This window comes from Vipera ursinii, assembly GCF_947247035.1.
Source record: "Vipera ursinii genome assembly, chromosome: 3".
NCBI classification, from domain to species: Eukaryota; Metazoa; Chordata; class Lepidosauria; order Squamata; family Viperidae; genus Vipera; species Vipera ursinii.
In genome coordinates, this window is record NC_139516.1 from 87,294,326 (window position 1) to 87,309,809 (window position 15,484).

The window sequence follows — 15,484 nt, forward strand, 5'->3', positions numbered from 1 at the left end:
GTGCCCCGTTTTTGACAAAGTAAGTGAAGTAGAGGGCTGCCAGAAGTAAGATGTCTGACAGAAAATACAAACTTGTGGAAAATGAAAAGGAAGGAAAATGATTATAGAAAGTATTTCTACATTGAAGGGACTTGTCAATTTATATTTTATTGGAAATATGTATTTTTATGACATATAGCTGTTCGAGCGCGTACGTAGGAAGTTGAAAGATATGCCAGCAAAATTTGTATTTTGATTCTTGTTTTAACAATTACTGCACTTGATCTTACCAAAAGGCTGACCAGCGAAAAATTTGACTCCTGTATTTAGTTTCTGCTGACTAAACGTAATCAGCATTGCTTGCTTAATTTTGCAAAGCTATAAAAATGTTAATACAATTCTCTCTTCACCAATATTCAGGAATCAATCATGGAGAAGTAACTGATTTATCATTGTACAGCCAACCATCTCCGAAACATTCAATATCTGAATAGAAGGAATTTGAAAGCTCCTGCTGAGGAAATACCTATGTACGAATGTACTGGGTCTTGTAAAATGGTTAGTTTATAAAATGTTGAAATAATTGATATATTTTCACAAACTCCCAAAGTTAAAGCCACAAGGTCCTTTACTGGTGACCGAAATTGATGAACAAAAATACAAGTGGTGCAATCAGAAGGGATTAGAGTTAAGTCCTTGAATTGCGACCACAATTGACTCCAATATTTATGTTGCTAAATGAGACGTTTAAGTGAGTTTTGCCCCATTTTACAACCTTTCCTACCACAGTTGTTAAGTGAATCACTGCAGCTGTTAAATTAGTAACTTGGTTGTTAAGTGAATCGGGCTTCCCCATTGACTTTGCTTGTCAGAAGGTCGCAAAAGGGGATCACATCATCCTGGGACGCTGCAACCGTCATGAGTCAGTTGCCAACTGTCTGAATTTTGATCAAGTTACCATGGGGATGCTGCAATGGTCATAAGCTTGAAAAATGGTCAAAATCATTTTTTCCCCAGTGACGTAACTTTGAACGGTTACTAAATGAACTGTTGTACATTGTGGACTACCTGTACATTTGGGGAAGAGTGATCAAGAGAAAATTACATGATCAGTGAAGGACTAGCCCAAATAAAAGACCTCTTCTCAACATCTCTTTGGTTACTTCATCCTTGCTTGAATGGTGTCAAGCTTCTCTGTGACATTACCCCAAAAAAGCTGAACATTCAAGCATTAAATATAAAAACACATTTTAATTTTATTGCTTGAGGAATACAGCATATGAAAAAGCACAAGAATGTCCAAAGGAAAAGTTGCAAGGATTCAAACTTATGATACATGCCAGATGCAGTAAAATATTAACCTGAACTCTGCATCAGAAAAGAAAATGTTCTTGCTTAAAAAAAATGTTTCATTTAAAACAGGAAGAGTAAGGGTATCATAGTACAGATTAGAAAAGCCAACACTGCACATTAACATGGTTTCATTAGCCTAGTGTTTCTACCTTTGGTACATCAACCTTCATGACAACTAGATCTCGTCCCAATACTTAACACGTTGAACCCATCTTTTTTTTTCCATCTCAACATTCAAACTAATATATTTCTCAATAACCAGTGTATAAATAAGGATGCAAGTTAATTCATGAGAAGCCCCTTAAAATTTAAATTGCAGTCAGGCCCTTAATTCGACATGTCGTATTTAGTCCTCTGCTTTGCAGGTAGGATGGTTTTGCCTTTCAGTTGCATATTTCTATAACCATCAAAATCTTAATGGTCGATGTATCCATACGCTAGAGCTGACACTGCACCTTTTCTCTACAAAAAAGTACCAGAGAAATATGAGGTTCTTTTTTTCAAGTATATTGTCAAATTGTAAATAGCTAAGTACTGCCCTTTTAAAAAAAAACCTCACCCTAAGATATTCCTCATTCAGGTTTTTGTTGACCAGCCTAGATTTTCAAGCCACCAAACTAAACTTTGCAATTAAATTGTTGTTTAGTCCCCTATTTGAACGTAGAAGCCATCAGTTTGACAAGATAAAACTTCTCTATTAGTAGACTAGCCTGAAAAACTGTTAACATTGTGCTGACGACAACACTTTAATAATCAGTATTAAATAAAGATTCCTTTGACAGCGAGCATGCTGATTAATTCCAATGTTTGCTTTCATAGTCCTATTTAATTAAGCATTCCTCATCAAACAGAATTACAAATCTGTTCTTCCAAATTTTACTTTTCCTTCAAATAGCATGTGCATTAATATGCTTAAACCATGCTTGTAACCCCATCTACTGTTAAAATTAAACAGCTTTTAAACAAGAACCATTTTAATTCTCCAAATTGGGGAACATTTGAAATGAAATACCTGTTTTGCTCAGAACACTGAATCAATATCATAATATTTTATGATATTTATTTTATTTTTTTACCCCATTACAAAAAAAAAATCATGTAGCTGTACAACGGCTATTAAACATACATTTTTCTAGTTTGGCAAAAATGTATAATTTCTCAGATTGGTGACATTAAGCGATGTTATTTATTGCCATGTATCTCTTTCCTTATTTAAAAGACAAAGAATTCAAAGTACACTGAACCCTTTGCTTTTTCTCCCCAAAGCAGTTTAAACGCCTGCTCTATTTCAAAAACACAAATTAAAAATGTTTACACAAGATTCTATGGTTAAAAGGGAACAGCAATGCAAGTGTGAATGTAGAGTTTCTGTATAAATTCTGCTATAGTTTATAAATGTTATTGTTAACACTGTTGATCAAATAAATGACGCACAGCTGTCTAAAATTTCCATAAACACCATTAAAAATCCAAAGTTGATATGAGACTGAACCTTTAAAGTCCTCAAAAAGTTCAAAAAGACGGTTTCGACGACATGTACAGCACACAACAGCAGACGTCCTTAAAACACCAACGGCTGGTCCAAGGTGAAGACACAAGTTACAGGCAAGCATTCGTGTCACTGGTTTCGTTGTGCAGGAAAACTATTTCTTGGTGAGAGGACTGAAAGCTCAGCCTGGGACGCTTCAGATGTCATCGTCATCATCTTCATCTTGAGAAGATCCTGCCTGGTTGATCGCACTGGCAGAGGCAGCAGCAAGCTGGGCTTGTTGAGCGGCTTGCTGCATCTGAAGCCACTCCTGCTGGGCGAGCTCTGCCTGCTGTTGTCTAGCCTAGGAAGGTAAAGCAAGAAGCTTAGAATGAATTGAGGCACATCTCTATACGCCTACCAGCTGTGAAGGGGGGGGGATTACATAATTTTTAGCCAGGCAGTGATAGAAGCTTTTCCTCTAAAACAGGGGTGTCAAACTCAATTTCATTGAGGGCCGCATCAGCATTGTGGTTGCCCTCAGGGGGCTGGGTGGGTATGGCCAGGCTGGGCATGGCTAGAGTGCGTATGGCCTACTGGGTGGGCGTGGCCAGCTCTACATCGTTCGCATCAAGGGTGCCTATGGGGGCCCGGGCAGGAGTGGGGACAGATCTGAGGGTCTCTGGCAGAAGGAGGGTCACCGGGCCAGGGCCAAGGCAGTGGGGGCCGTTCCCTCACTGTTTCTAGGATGGCTTCGCGGGCCACATGAAACCACTTCGCGGGCCGCATCCGATCCCTGGGCCTTGTGTTTGACATGTCTGCTCTAAAACAGAGGTAGGTCAACCTTTTGGGAACCAGGGACCGGTTTCATGGAGAGAGGTTTTCCCATGGACCGCAAGGTGCACGGTTTTGTCTGCTGCCTGCATCCCGTGGATGGGGCTTTGCTTGTTTGTGCGGACCGGTTGCTGGCATGCTGCGGCCTGGTACTGGTCCACGGACTGGGAGTTGGGGACCCCTGCTCTAAAACAGTAACTTTGGGATATCAAGCCTGTTTTGCTTGTCGGCCCACTTATCTATTACGATTTGGAGGCTCTCCCACTCCTGATGACTCTGGGTGGTTTACGGTAAAGAAAAATTAGAATAATATATAAAAAAGATTCATATGCGGCCTGAAGGTAGACATACAAGCAAAAACCCCATCCAACCAGGGTTCCCCTTTCAACCTACTGCAAGGCATGGGAGGATAATCAGGTCTTTGCACAGTAACTTTCTAAACATTATCTAGGTAAGTGTCACCAGGATCAAACAGGAGGCACTCCTCACTCCTCCAACCTTTCAAATGCTCATCCCAGCACCAGGATACTTAGTAGAAAGAGAAGTAATGTTTTTATTTATATCCATTGGAGAAAATGGGATTATAACAGTTAGCAGGCATACAATGGGGAATACACATTGAAAGGAATGTGCTACTGCTGTTTGTCTAGCATGCTCTCTGAGCCCCACGCTGCTTGGGATAAACTAAAGTTGAAGGTGTGAAAGCAATTAAAAAGAGCCTTGGTGGAGCAGTGGGCTGATGCCTCCTTAAGTAACACCAGCTGCCAGCAATGAGTGCAGGTTCGAGTCCCACCAGGCTCAAGGTTGACTCAGCCTTCCATCCTTCCGAGGTAGGTAAAATGAGGACCCAGATTGTTGGGGGCAATTAAGATGACTTTGTAATAATGCCGCTTGGGGTGTGTGTGAAAGCCCTAACAAGCAGGCATATACATAGAATGAAGGCTACTGCTAAGCTTGTAGGCCGCCCTGAGTCTTCGGAGAAGGGCGGGATATAAATGGAATAAAAATAAAATAAAATAAATAAATAAATAAAATCTTGTCCGTTACAGGCAGCAGTTGCAAGCAAGCTAATTAAGGTCACAGAACTGAGCTTGTTAACTTGGGGTTAGCACTTTTTAGAAACAAGCTCACTGCAGAGAAAAACAACTCAAGAGATAGTTTGCTTAGGCAATTGTTTGCTCTGCAAGAGGGAAAAAGGAAAATAAAAGTGGGTCAAGTACAGAATGAATACTAACTGTGATAGCAAACACATCACACACACACAAACACACACACACAGAGAGAGAGAGAGAGAGAGAGGGAGGGAGGGAGGGAGAGAGGGAGGGAGGGAGGGAGGGAGGGAGAGAATGTACTGCAAAGATTGTAAATGTGGGCATTTATCACAAATTTATTTTTTCACCACTATTATATTTTCAAACTGAGGAGTTGTTAAGCAAGATCTATCTGTAGATGACATTAATGCACTCTTTATTTTAAATCATTGTTGATTTTAGTAAGAACTGGCATAGTCATACTCCATTTTGTATCAGGGCTGCAGCTGTGGAGGTGGTCAATAGTATTAAATATCTGAGGGTGCAGATAACTAACAATCTGACTTGGTCTCTTCATACTTTATCTTTAGTGAAGCATGCAAACCAGCGTTTGCATTTCCTGCATTGGATTTAGAGAACACATTTTTTCTTTCTGCCCTGGCTACGTTTTACAGAGGCATGACTGAGAGTGTTTTAACAAACTGCATCACTGTTTGCTTTGGTGGTAGTAGTGCCTCAGATAGCAGGTCCATTCAGCTGAGAAAATTATAGGAAGCTCACTTCCCCTTATTCAGGATATGTGCTTAGAGCTCGAAGCATTGTTAGAGACCCCACATACCCACTTCATGGTCTGTTTCTGTTTCTCCCCTCTAGAAGGAAGTTTCAAAGTATTTATAGCAGAACTACTAGTTCTGTAACATCTTTGTTCCTTATGCCATCCATCTTGTAAATTCGCAGGATTCTTTTTTCCGCCAGGTATATGTATAGATTTGTACTAGACTTGTGATGTTTCTGTGTGTCATATATGTGTATGTGGGTATATGCATAATGGTATTTTTTGAGAGCTGAGTGCAACAAAATTTCATTTTAATTATGCTGATTAATGTACATTTAAGGTAACAATAAAGATTCTATTCTATTCTATTCTGTTCTGTTCTGTTCTGCTCTGCTCTGCTCTACTCTATTTTGTTCTATTCTCTGCATGTCAATACATTATGTATACCTCAAAGTTGCTGAGCTGTATGTAACTATGTTGGCATGTAAGATAGATTCTAGATTAGGGATTTTAGCTTTCATAGAATGCTTGGGGCAGAACTAGACTTTTGTTGCACTTCTGGCATACTGGCCAAACTGTACCAAAATTGACTAGTACTGCCATTATTGACAACAGAAAATGTTTCAAGGGTCATAGATATAATTAGAGGTGGTAAACCAGTCCATTCTTCCTCTAAGCAGGTACTAAATGCTTTATGTGAAGGCCGCAATATCAGTATCTATGGCAATGACCATGACATATATATTGTGATTTAGAATATAAAATGACAAATAGCATGAATTAAGAAAAGGAAATAAAAGAAACAAGATATTTTGTCTGTAAAGAAATTAAGAAAAAGTGAAAGAACGTAATAAATCTGAATGTGATCTTTGTGGAACAGTTGAATATGTGTAAGGTGTAGATTTAAATATGAATGTATTGGCTAAAATGTATGTCAGAAAGTACAACCTGAAATTATTTAGGTTGTCATGGGTGAGTATGAAAGTACAGTAAAAATATACAGATTAGGAATAGCTGCATATTATATTCCACTGGAAGGAGATAGCGGAAGAATCAGATGAGTTTACAAGGAAATTGTGCAACACACTTAATGAATGCAATCCAGGCCAACAATTATTCTATTAGGTGATATGAATGGGAAGATGGGAATGAGATAAGAAAGAGCAGATGAAGTGATTTGGCCATTTGCACTCCAAGATGAATGACACTTGTGACTGCTTAATGAGCACCTGCTTAGCAATGACCTTGTTTCAATTACATAAATTACTTACATGAAAAAGGAATTAATGCAAATCAAAGGGCACAATTAATTAGGTATGAGATTGAGAGAATTAGTGAAAAATAAAAGGGTAATCTGAATGTGGGACAGATCATTTTTCAGTAGTGTGAAGAGTGGATCCAAGAAAAAAGTAGACCTTGGAAGAATTGAGAATAAAATGAGTGCCGAATAAGACAGTATGAGTTCTGAATAATTTCCAATTAGAATGAATGAAATATGATCTTAAGCAAAGATTAATGTTTCAGAGTGCTACAGAACTTATGAAGTTATCTAGTATAAAAAAGGATGCAGGGCAATGTGGATGAGGGAAAGATGTGTTTCACACAATAACTGCTGCAAACGTTGAAGATGACAAAAGGATATTGTGCTATGCATGTAGAAAGAAAAAAAAGATATTTTCAAAGAATGTTAGCAGAGAGAGCAAGGAATGGCAAAAATTAAAAGAGGCAGACTCAATTGTTCTTGGAGCATGATATAAACCAAAGAGACAGGAAAATCTGGATGGAAATAAAAACAATGTTTGGGAGGTGGGTAAAGAGGTCTAAAAAGGCATATTCTTTGTTCACGAAAGACAGAGAAATGGAGAAATGTTAAGACATGCAAATGCTAACTTGGTATGTTACAAGTATCTTATAAATGCCATTTACAAGTTGTACCTTATAAGTATGTAACAGCCCTTTAGGTTCAACTCATTATATGGAAGTGAGAACTGTATATAAACAGAAACATAAAAGCAGGCTGAATTCCACTTCAGTGAAAACAGAATACTAAAGAAAAGCAGGAAAAGTGCTGAATGAATATGGACCAAGTACAAAAGTGAATAAAGCTGATGAGAGTCAGCTGGGCTGGCAGAGTAAGGGGCCTTGGAATACTTGCACCACGTTGCTGGGTTCTGGTTAACGACAGCAACAGGAAACGCTGGGATTGCCATTGCTAAGTGATGCACTCACATGACGTCAAGCTTTACGACTGCATCGCTTAGCAATGGGAATTCTCAAGGATTACTTGTACGATACATTTAACAAGGTGGAAAAATAGAACAAGAGACAGATTTCACTTTATGCAAATTACAAGCTTGCAGGTTTCCTTCAATATCTGAAAAACTAAGCTATGCAATAGTCTTACTATGAGTACTTACAGTGAAATATTTTTGTTTAGACTGAAAGTCCAAATTCTACTAAATTTTTGTTTATGCATATCCATTTTCATCTATTATGTACTAAACAGATCTTACCCAGAAGATGCCTAAGTCATTTCCAAGACATAGTCTAAGATTACAACAAAAGAAAGGGAAAAAGAAAAGGGGAAAAATGGGTCTTTTGAAATGGCAAGTAGCAAAATCTGGCCAATCTGGCAGGTATGCATGGAGCTGCAGTTCCAAAAATTCTGAAGGCTATCAAGCTTGAAACAAGCTGATCCATTTTCATTGAAGGTAACATTTATTTAAGAAATACAGACAAAATCAGAGCCATTATGGTATGCACTGAAGAAGCTGGACAAGAATTAGGGAAGACCTAAAGTCTACTCCACCTTCAGCCATTGAAGTTCTCTGAGTTGCTTTGGGCTAATAACTCCCTTTTTTACTCTAGGCCAGGGGTGTCAAACTGCCGGCCTGCAAGATGGTTGCATCGTGCGAAGGCCGGGCCCACCCAAGCCCTGGCAATGCAAAACAAGTTGCAATACGTCGCAACATGTCACGTGACATGGCGAGTTTGACACCCGTGCCCTAGGCACTTCAAAGCACTGTTGCAGAGAAAAACTGAGGAAGGAAATGCTATGTATCTTGAGCTCCTGGAGGAAAAGCAGGATGTTGATGCTAATTACTTCAATTAATTAATAAAAAATGTTACATGTGCAGTGTTCATATTGTTTTCCCACTTACTTTTGCAAATAACTCTTGTTGCTGCCTTAGGAGTTCTTCTTCAGGAATGCCACTGTTTTCCAAACGGGAATTAGCCTTTCTTCTTTTTAATGCTACAGTTTTGCATTCTTGTAAGACTTCTTTTACCTCACTGATATAGGAGCCAAATCCCAAGCTTTCTAATGCTAGGAATAAAAATAAAAAATCACGATAAAGTCAAATAATTTTAGATAAAATGATAGCAATCTAGCATAACTAGCAGTCTGCAAATGGATATAAAATGATAAGTGTATTTTTATTGGTCACATAATATTTATAAATATTATAAATATCATAAAGCAAAATCTTTACGTTGATATTCTTTTAAGAAATAACAAAAAAAGTTGGGGTGAAGGTCTCTTTGTTGATGTAAAACTTTTGGAGATAAATGGAGGATTTCACTTGAATAAGGAGAGCCAACATCCACCGATAAAAAGGCACACTGAGTACAATCTATCATAAATATTTCACTTGAAGCTAATCTCTGTAAACAACTGTGTCCATTTCCTATACTGTTCTTAAATCTCCAGGAATATATATATGAATATAACTATTCATATATACACTTCATATATTTCTATAGATGGCTAGTCCCCAACTAACGACAACTGGGACCAGAATTTCTGTTGCTAACCAAGGTGATTGTTAAGTGAGTCGCACCCAATTTTATAGGGTTTTTTTGACACAGCTGTTAAGCAAATCAGTGCACCTGTTAAATGATTACTCTGGTGTTTAAGTGAATTAGGCAGTCATTAAGCAAATCCAGCTTTACCCACTGCCTTCCCTTGTTAGAAATTAGCTGGGGAGATTATAAATGGCGATTACATGACACCAAAACACTGCAACCGTCATAAATACATATCAGTTGCCAAGCCCCTGAATTTTGAGCACACTTGACCATGGGGATGCTACTGGTTGCAACTTTTTTCACTGCCATTGTAACTGTGAATGGTCGCCAATCAAATAGTTGTGACAAGACTACCTATATTTTGCAAAAAATTGATTAAATCAAAAGCTTATCGGAGACGATTGAATCATTTGTATTTCATTACATTGACATACATGTAGATTCAATACTAATGTGATGTTAGGTATTTTGATGCTTATTTCACATTTGATCAACATGTTGAATCCACATTAGACAAGCTTCAATACTGCATCATCAGGGTAATTCATAACAAACGGGGGGAAAATCTTCCATATGAACCCAACCCATTCCTGTGGTTTTTAAAAATAATATAGTCTTAGAATTGTTCTAAATACCAGCAAGCTTTATCTCTTCTCTCATACAATAATCTTTTCAGATATGTTTGGCTTTCTCAAGAGTTTTGCTTTGATGCTGCCGCACTGCTGACAAAAAAGATATAGACCTCATCAAAGAGTGAAACTACTCTGCAAGTCCACAATAAATATTTTCTTAAATTGTGCAGAAACATTTAAAGTTCATGATGTGCTAATGGCTGAATCTCTTGTTCTTTAAAAAAACCCCAATGACTTCTTTTAATTTTGCATCATTTCACTTTTCCAGAGGTTTAAGAACGGATAAATATATACTTTTTGGCTGATTAGGCTAGAGATATTGTACATTTTGTCAAACTACTAAAAACCCTCAACTGCTGAATGAGAAAAATATCACTATGCTTGCAATGTCATGCCTAGCTATCATTTTAAACCAAATGCAGTAAATAAGCAAAAATAAAAAGAAAGTTCAAGGACTCACAAAAAATGTAAATATGTTAAGTTCTTCTGTTAATGAACTACTGGCAACCAGAAGAGATCAACTTATAGTAACTCTGATTAGTCCAGGAAAACAAATATTTAAGATACTTATCTGCACCATTCATTTGGTAGCTCCCTATCTGCTTCTTTGCACATCATTTTCCTTGTCCCTCACAGCCAAAAGAATGGGAATCCCCAGTGTACTATAAAAGCATGAGTTTAGGCTTAATCTAATGCAACAGGGAGCAATCCTGGGACTTTGAACCACATAAATGCTCATAAAACCAAATATTATTTAACCAGAAATGGGAGGGCAAAGAGGAGAGACAGCCAGTTTAACATTGGCCTTGGCCTATGCAAACATTGGATCTGAGGTAGAGAAGGTTTCTGTGTACAAATACACTGCTATTAGAATAGAATTAGAATAGAGTAGAGCTGGAAGGGACCTTGGAGGTCTTCTAGTCCAGCCCCCTGCTCAAGCAGGAGAACCTGGACAAAGTTAATTCCAAAGAGTTATCACTCCAGAGGAACAGGTAGAAAATGTTAAGATGAATCAGAATTCAGTTCTTTTGCTAGACAGGCCAGCAAAGTGTGCCAAGTCTTGGGCATGCATATATTGAATGGGATGTTAGTTTCAACCTTGGGTAACTATGTGCAAATCTATGAGCAAAACTGAACAGTCACTATTTGTTACTTGCCCAAGCTTAACCAAAATACACCCATCATTCTGTGACAGGATGCTGAAATGTGCATGTTTTATCCATTTCTCAATTTGGGGGAACCATATACCAGACTCAGCTGGAAAATTAGATACTGTGGAAGTCCTAACCTTTGAATCATTCTTCGTGATTCTAATAGTCTAAACTTCTATGTCTTGCATTTCTTTTGTACTTCTTGACAGCTGTAAACAAAGTGAATTATACAAGGCAGTCTTTAAATTTGTGTACTATAGAAAATATTTTTGAGGGAAAAGGGTGGTTCAAAAATGTGAAAAATAAATAAAAAATATTTTCTTAAAATAAGTGATTAGGTTTAATACCAATAATACAGAACTTTCAACACGCATCCCACAGAATTATAGAATTGAAAGAGGCCACAAAAATCATCTAGCTCAATTGTTTGCGATGTGCAGGAAAATCAGCTAAACCATCCTTGAGGCGTGGCTGTCATCTACTCAAGTCATGGTTTTGATAGAACAACATGTTGTCAAACAAGTATATAAGAAAGCCAAGAACCAGCTATGGGAGAGAGTCTGTCTGCTTGCAAGCCTTCCATGCTATTAAGCTGATCTCTATAAGGAAAAAAATGCTGGTCTGTTGATGTAGCATAGCGGAACTACTCTCATTTTTGCAGCTTTTTCATTTTCTATTCTTAAAGCAACAAACCTGTCTTGATTCTGAAAGTAGTATTATCAAAAACCAGCTGAATGAAACCAAGACCTTGGTTACTTTCACTGTTGTCTTCAGTTCACTAAATACAATGTAGAAGTCAACATAATCTTTCCTTTTAGAAAAGTTAACACAATTAAGAATTAATCATCTACTCAAATCTGTCATGTGTGAATCAGCAAAGAACCATGATTAACATTCTTTGACTAGGATCCTTCAGTTTCATAAAAAGGTAAACAACAGAGAACAAGAGAACAAAATTATTTTTAGAAAGTTACAGGAAACAAACAATTATAATCAGACTTCTTCTCAAATAGAAAACATTCCTGTTTTTTAACATAAATATTTTGTTCAGCCTCAGATAGCCTTTTTTTCTTTTAGATCATCCTCAAAGCAATAAATATTACAGCCTCGCATAAAAATCAGTAGTGCCTCCCTTTTTCCAATTGCAAAATTTACTACTGCTACAGAGTTCTACACAGGCATTTCATTTTTAAAAGTATGCTGATTTAGAATTAAGCTGACATCTGCAAAGTGCCCCTTTCATGCAAATGGATTACACTACAACAATTAAAGAGATACAAAAATTTCCAGATAAACAGCTCCTGCCTGTCTGATTTCTGCTGCTACCAAGTTGCCCGAAGGGATGGAATATGCAATGAACTAGCTTTAATGGGGAATAGAGGCAGACACTGAAGTGCAGATGAGTATCTCAGGCAAGTATATCAAGTATATTTTAAACGCTAGCGATGGGCTAATTAATGGGAAAAGGGTTGGGGAAACGAAGGACATACTTTCAGGGTATTAAAAGTTATAAGGGCTAATGGGAAAAAGGATGGGGAGACGAGGGGAATACTTTCGGTGTATTAAAAGTTACAGCTTAATGGCTTCTAAGATCATCACAAAGGACAATTAAAATATCCTCTGAAAGATCAAGGTGGGGAGGAGTTTCAGGGTGTGTGAGTGAACAAGCAGGACCAGGCGAAGGTTCTTGCCTTGGATAACATGCTCGGGAGAGATGGTTTTCTTCTCCGACTTGTTGCAGATCTCGTTAGCCTCGGAGGAGATGAGGTGGATGAACTCGGTGCAGCAGTTCACAACCAGCTCCCGGGCATCGTTGGCCACTCGCACGTTGGGCAGCGTCTCCTTGATCATCTTATTGATCGCCGCCCGTGGGATGGTCAAATCGTCGTCGTTGCCGGAAGAAGAAGCCATTCTGGATCGATCGGCTGGACTCGGTCAATCCACACCGGCTTGAGCAGATTCGGGAGGAGGCGGCCGGAATGACCCGGGAAAGGAAACGGGAAGGAGCCACGAGGCACCGGGAAGGCGCGACGGCCGCAGCGATGCAGGAGGAAGGTCGCCCTCCGCGCCGTCCTGTCCGGCCAGAAAGCGTTCCCTGAGCCCGGGCGGAAGGCGCCGCCAAACTCCTTAGTGAGTGTCCGAGTCACAGCGACGACAACCATCAGCGCTGCCTCCGCCACATCCCTCCGGGCTCTTCTGCTGCTGCCGCTGCCGCTGCCGGAACGCAAGGCGACACCTCCTGGCCCCGCCTCGCCGGCGAACCTCTCCCCGACGCGCAGAGCCGGCAACCCGCCTCTTTGGAGCTCCCTTCGCCGGACGCGCAAGGCAGCGTTAAGAACAAGGAAAGAACTTGCGACGAACGATCAACCCAGACGGCGGCGGCGGCGGCGCACGCCACTTCCGCCGGAAGCGCTTCCTCGTGGCCCAGCTTAGTTCCGCTTCCGGCTTAGAACGGAAACGAGAACGTTCGCCTTTTTTTTTTTTAAACGGGAAGGCAATACTTCAGCGCCAGGTGTTTTTTTTGTGTGTTTTTTTTTTTGAGGTGTGGCGCGTGGTCCGAGAACGCTCAGTTTCTCTTTCATGTTTGTTGTTTCGAGGTAACGTGCGGCGCGCGAATTCCCCAGAGGTGGACTTCCCACCGGGGGAATAGGAGCATTACGCATGCGCAGTGACGCTGTATTTCAGGGGTCTTCAAACTTGGCCCTTTTGTGACTTGTGGACTTCAACTCCCAGAATTCCTCAGCCAGCCATGCTGGCTGAGGAATTCTGGGAGTTGAAGTCCCCAAGTCACAAAAGGGCCAAGTTTGAAGACCCCTGCTGTATTTGCTCGTGGCTTGTTAAGCATCTTGACTAGCGGTATTTTTAAGCTCTTGGTGCTTTCTGAATTGAGTCGTTGGTTTGCAACTGTTTCCTGACCCAGCTAGATTATATCATTAGTGCGTGTGGGGTTTAATGCCTGCTGGTTTTGATGTGCTTATCCTTTCCCGCCACACACACAAACACAAAGAGTCCTATTCCTGCTCAGGTTCTGCCGGTTTGCCCATTTAAAGTTTACAGGAAAGATGTTTTTTAGTGATAGATAATATCACCACTCGGAGGCTTCAACTGGTGCAGAATGCGGCCGCGCGAGTTGTAATGGGGGTTTCCCGATACTCCCATGTAACACCTCTACTCCGTGAGCTGCATTGGCTTCCGGTTGCCCTCCGGGTGAAATTCAAGGTGCTGGTTATCACCTATAAAGCCCTACATGGCCTGGGTCCGGGTTATTTGAGGGAACACCTGCTGCCGGCATCAAATGCCCTTCGCCCAGTGCGCTCCCACAGGGAGGGTCTGCTCAGGGTTCCGCCGGTGAGAGATTGCCGGCGGGTGACACCCAGGGATAGGGCCTTCTCAGTGGGAGCGCCGGCCCTCTGGAACCAGTTGCCGGTGGAGCTGAGAACTGCCCCCGACCTCCGATCATTCCGCCGGGGCCTGAAGACCTGGCTCTTTGAGCTTTCGGGCCCAGGCTGAGGAGAAATTTTAATTGGGGTTTTTAAGTCTACAGGGTTAATTTAATATTTTTTTAATTCGGTTTTTAATTTTTGTATGTTGGATTTTTTAACTCCCTGTAAACCGCCCTGAGTCCTCAGGGAAAGGGCGGTATATAAATCTAACTAAATAAAATAAAATAAATAATACATAGAGAGATGCGGATTCAACTGCGCGGACTATGCTGTCCAGATGGGGCTTATAGGACAGTTTGTCAGACTTCAAGAATAAATGAAGGGTGGCGTAGCAAGAGGAAAAAAATGTTTGGCTACAACTCTTAATAAATGCAGTTGAATGTTGTTTTCTGTTATACGTTACTGCACTTGGTGCAATTTCTTTTATAAGTAATTTAGAGTCATTAAGAAAATAGGTTGCTTTTTTTGTAGAACTCTATAACGATCGCTATTATACCTTCCCGTTGATAGGCAAGAACCCAACATATATACTAGAGGTTTTGGTATTCAGTGCACCAAGGAAAAAAAATTATCTAAAAGGGAACTAGAAATAACTTTCTTAGCTGCAGCTGTAAGGTATAACACTGTATCACGTACAGCAGTATTCTCCAAACTTTCCAGCTTTGTGGATCAGCAGGGGGAGGGAAAGGGGATGGTTTCTTGCATGCAGGCTGTACACTCACACATATGGAGCTGTGCATGCAGGTGCGCTTGCCCGTTGCTTGTGCAAGTGGAGCTGTGTGCACAGTCGCCCACCGCTTTTGCAGCCCAGTTACAACGGGCTATGGCCCAGTACTTGGGCAAGGCCAGGGCACTCTTGATGTACATACAGCTTTTAATAAGAGAAAGCCTTACTTTCCTCATAATCACAATTAGTACAATGTTTATTTCATGCCTTTTCTTCAGGTCAAAAGACATTCTCTCATTTATTCCCCAAAATATATAAGCTGAACTGGAAAAAAGCAGCTGGCT

At 40.1% G+C, this 15,484-nt stretch overlaps 1 protein-coding gene and 1 long non-coding RNA gene across 2 annotated transcripts in view; one reads left to right on the forward strand and one right to left on the reverse strand.

The window, feature by feature from the left end:
* Window positions 1-1,215: 1,215 nt before the first annotated feature.
* On the reverse strand, window positions 1,216-13,411 carry DR1 (down-regulator of transcription 1). The gene is made up of 3 exons (XM_083359054.1): window positions 12,722-13,411; window positions 8,602-8,765; window positions 1,216-3,164 (listed from the first exon to the last, which is right to left on the reverse strand). Exons 1-3 carry the CDS (start codon window positions 12,939-12,941, stop codon window positions 3,018-3,020), a joined length of 531 nt encoding a protein of 176 aa, XP_083215180.1. The 5' UTR covers window positions 12,942-13,411; the 3' UTR covers window positions 1,216-3,017.
* A 134-nt stretch (window positions 13,412-13,545) lies between these two features.
* LOC310637187 overlaps window positions 13,546-15,484 on the forward strand; it is a 29,001-nt gene continuing 27,062 nt past the window's right edge. Inside the window, exon 1 of the long non-coding RNA XR_014491884.1 lies at window positions 13,546-13,627. This is a non-coding gene — a long non-coding RNA (uncharacterized lncRNA). The remainder of the gene's footprint in view (window positions 13,628-15,484) is intronic.

Bases quoted from the DNA above. Each gene is read 5' to 3' on its own strand.
- DR1 (XM_083359054.1), bottom strand. From the start codon at position 12,941: ATGGCTTCTTCTTCCGGCAACGACGACGATTTGACCATCCCACGGGCG. The intron at 8,766-12,721 runs GCAAGAACCTTC...TTTTATTCCTAG, and splicing joins TCCCGAGCATGTTATCCAAG to CATTAGAAAGCTTGGGATTT. The intron at 3,165-8,601 runs GTAAGTGGGAAA...TTACCTTCCTAG, and splicing joins AACAAGAGTTATTTGCAAAA to GCTAGACAACAGCAGGCAGA.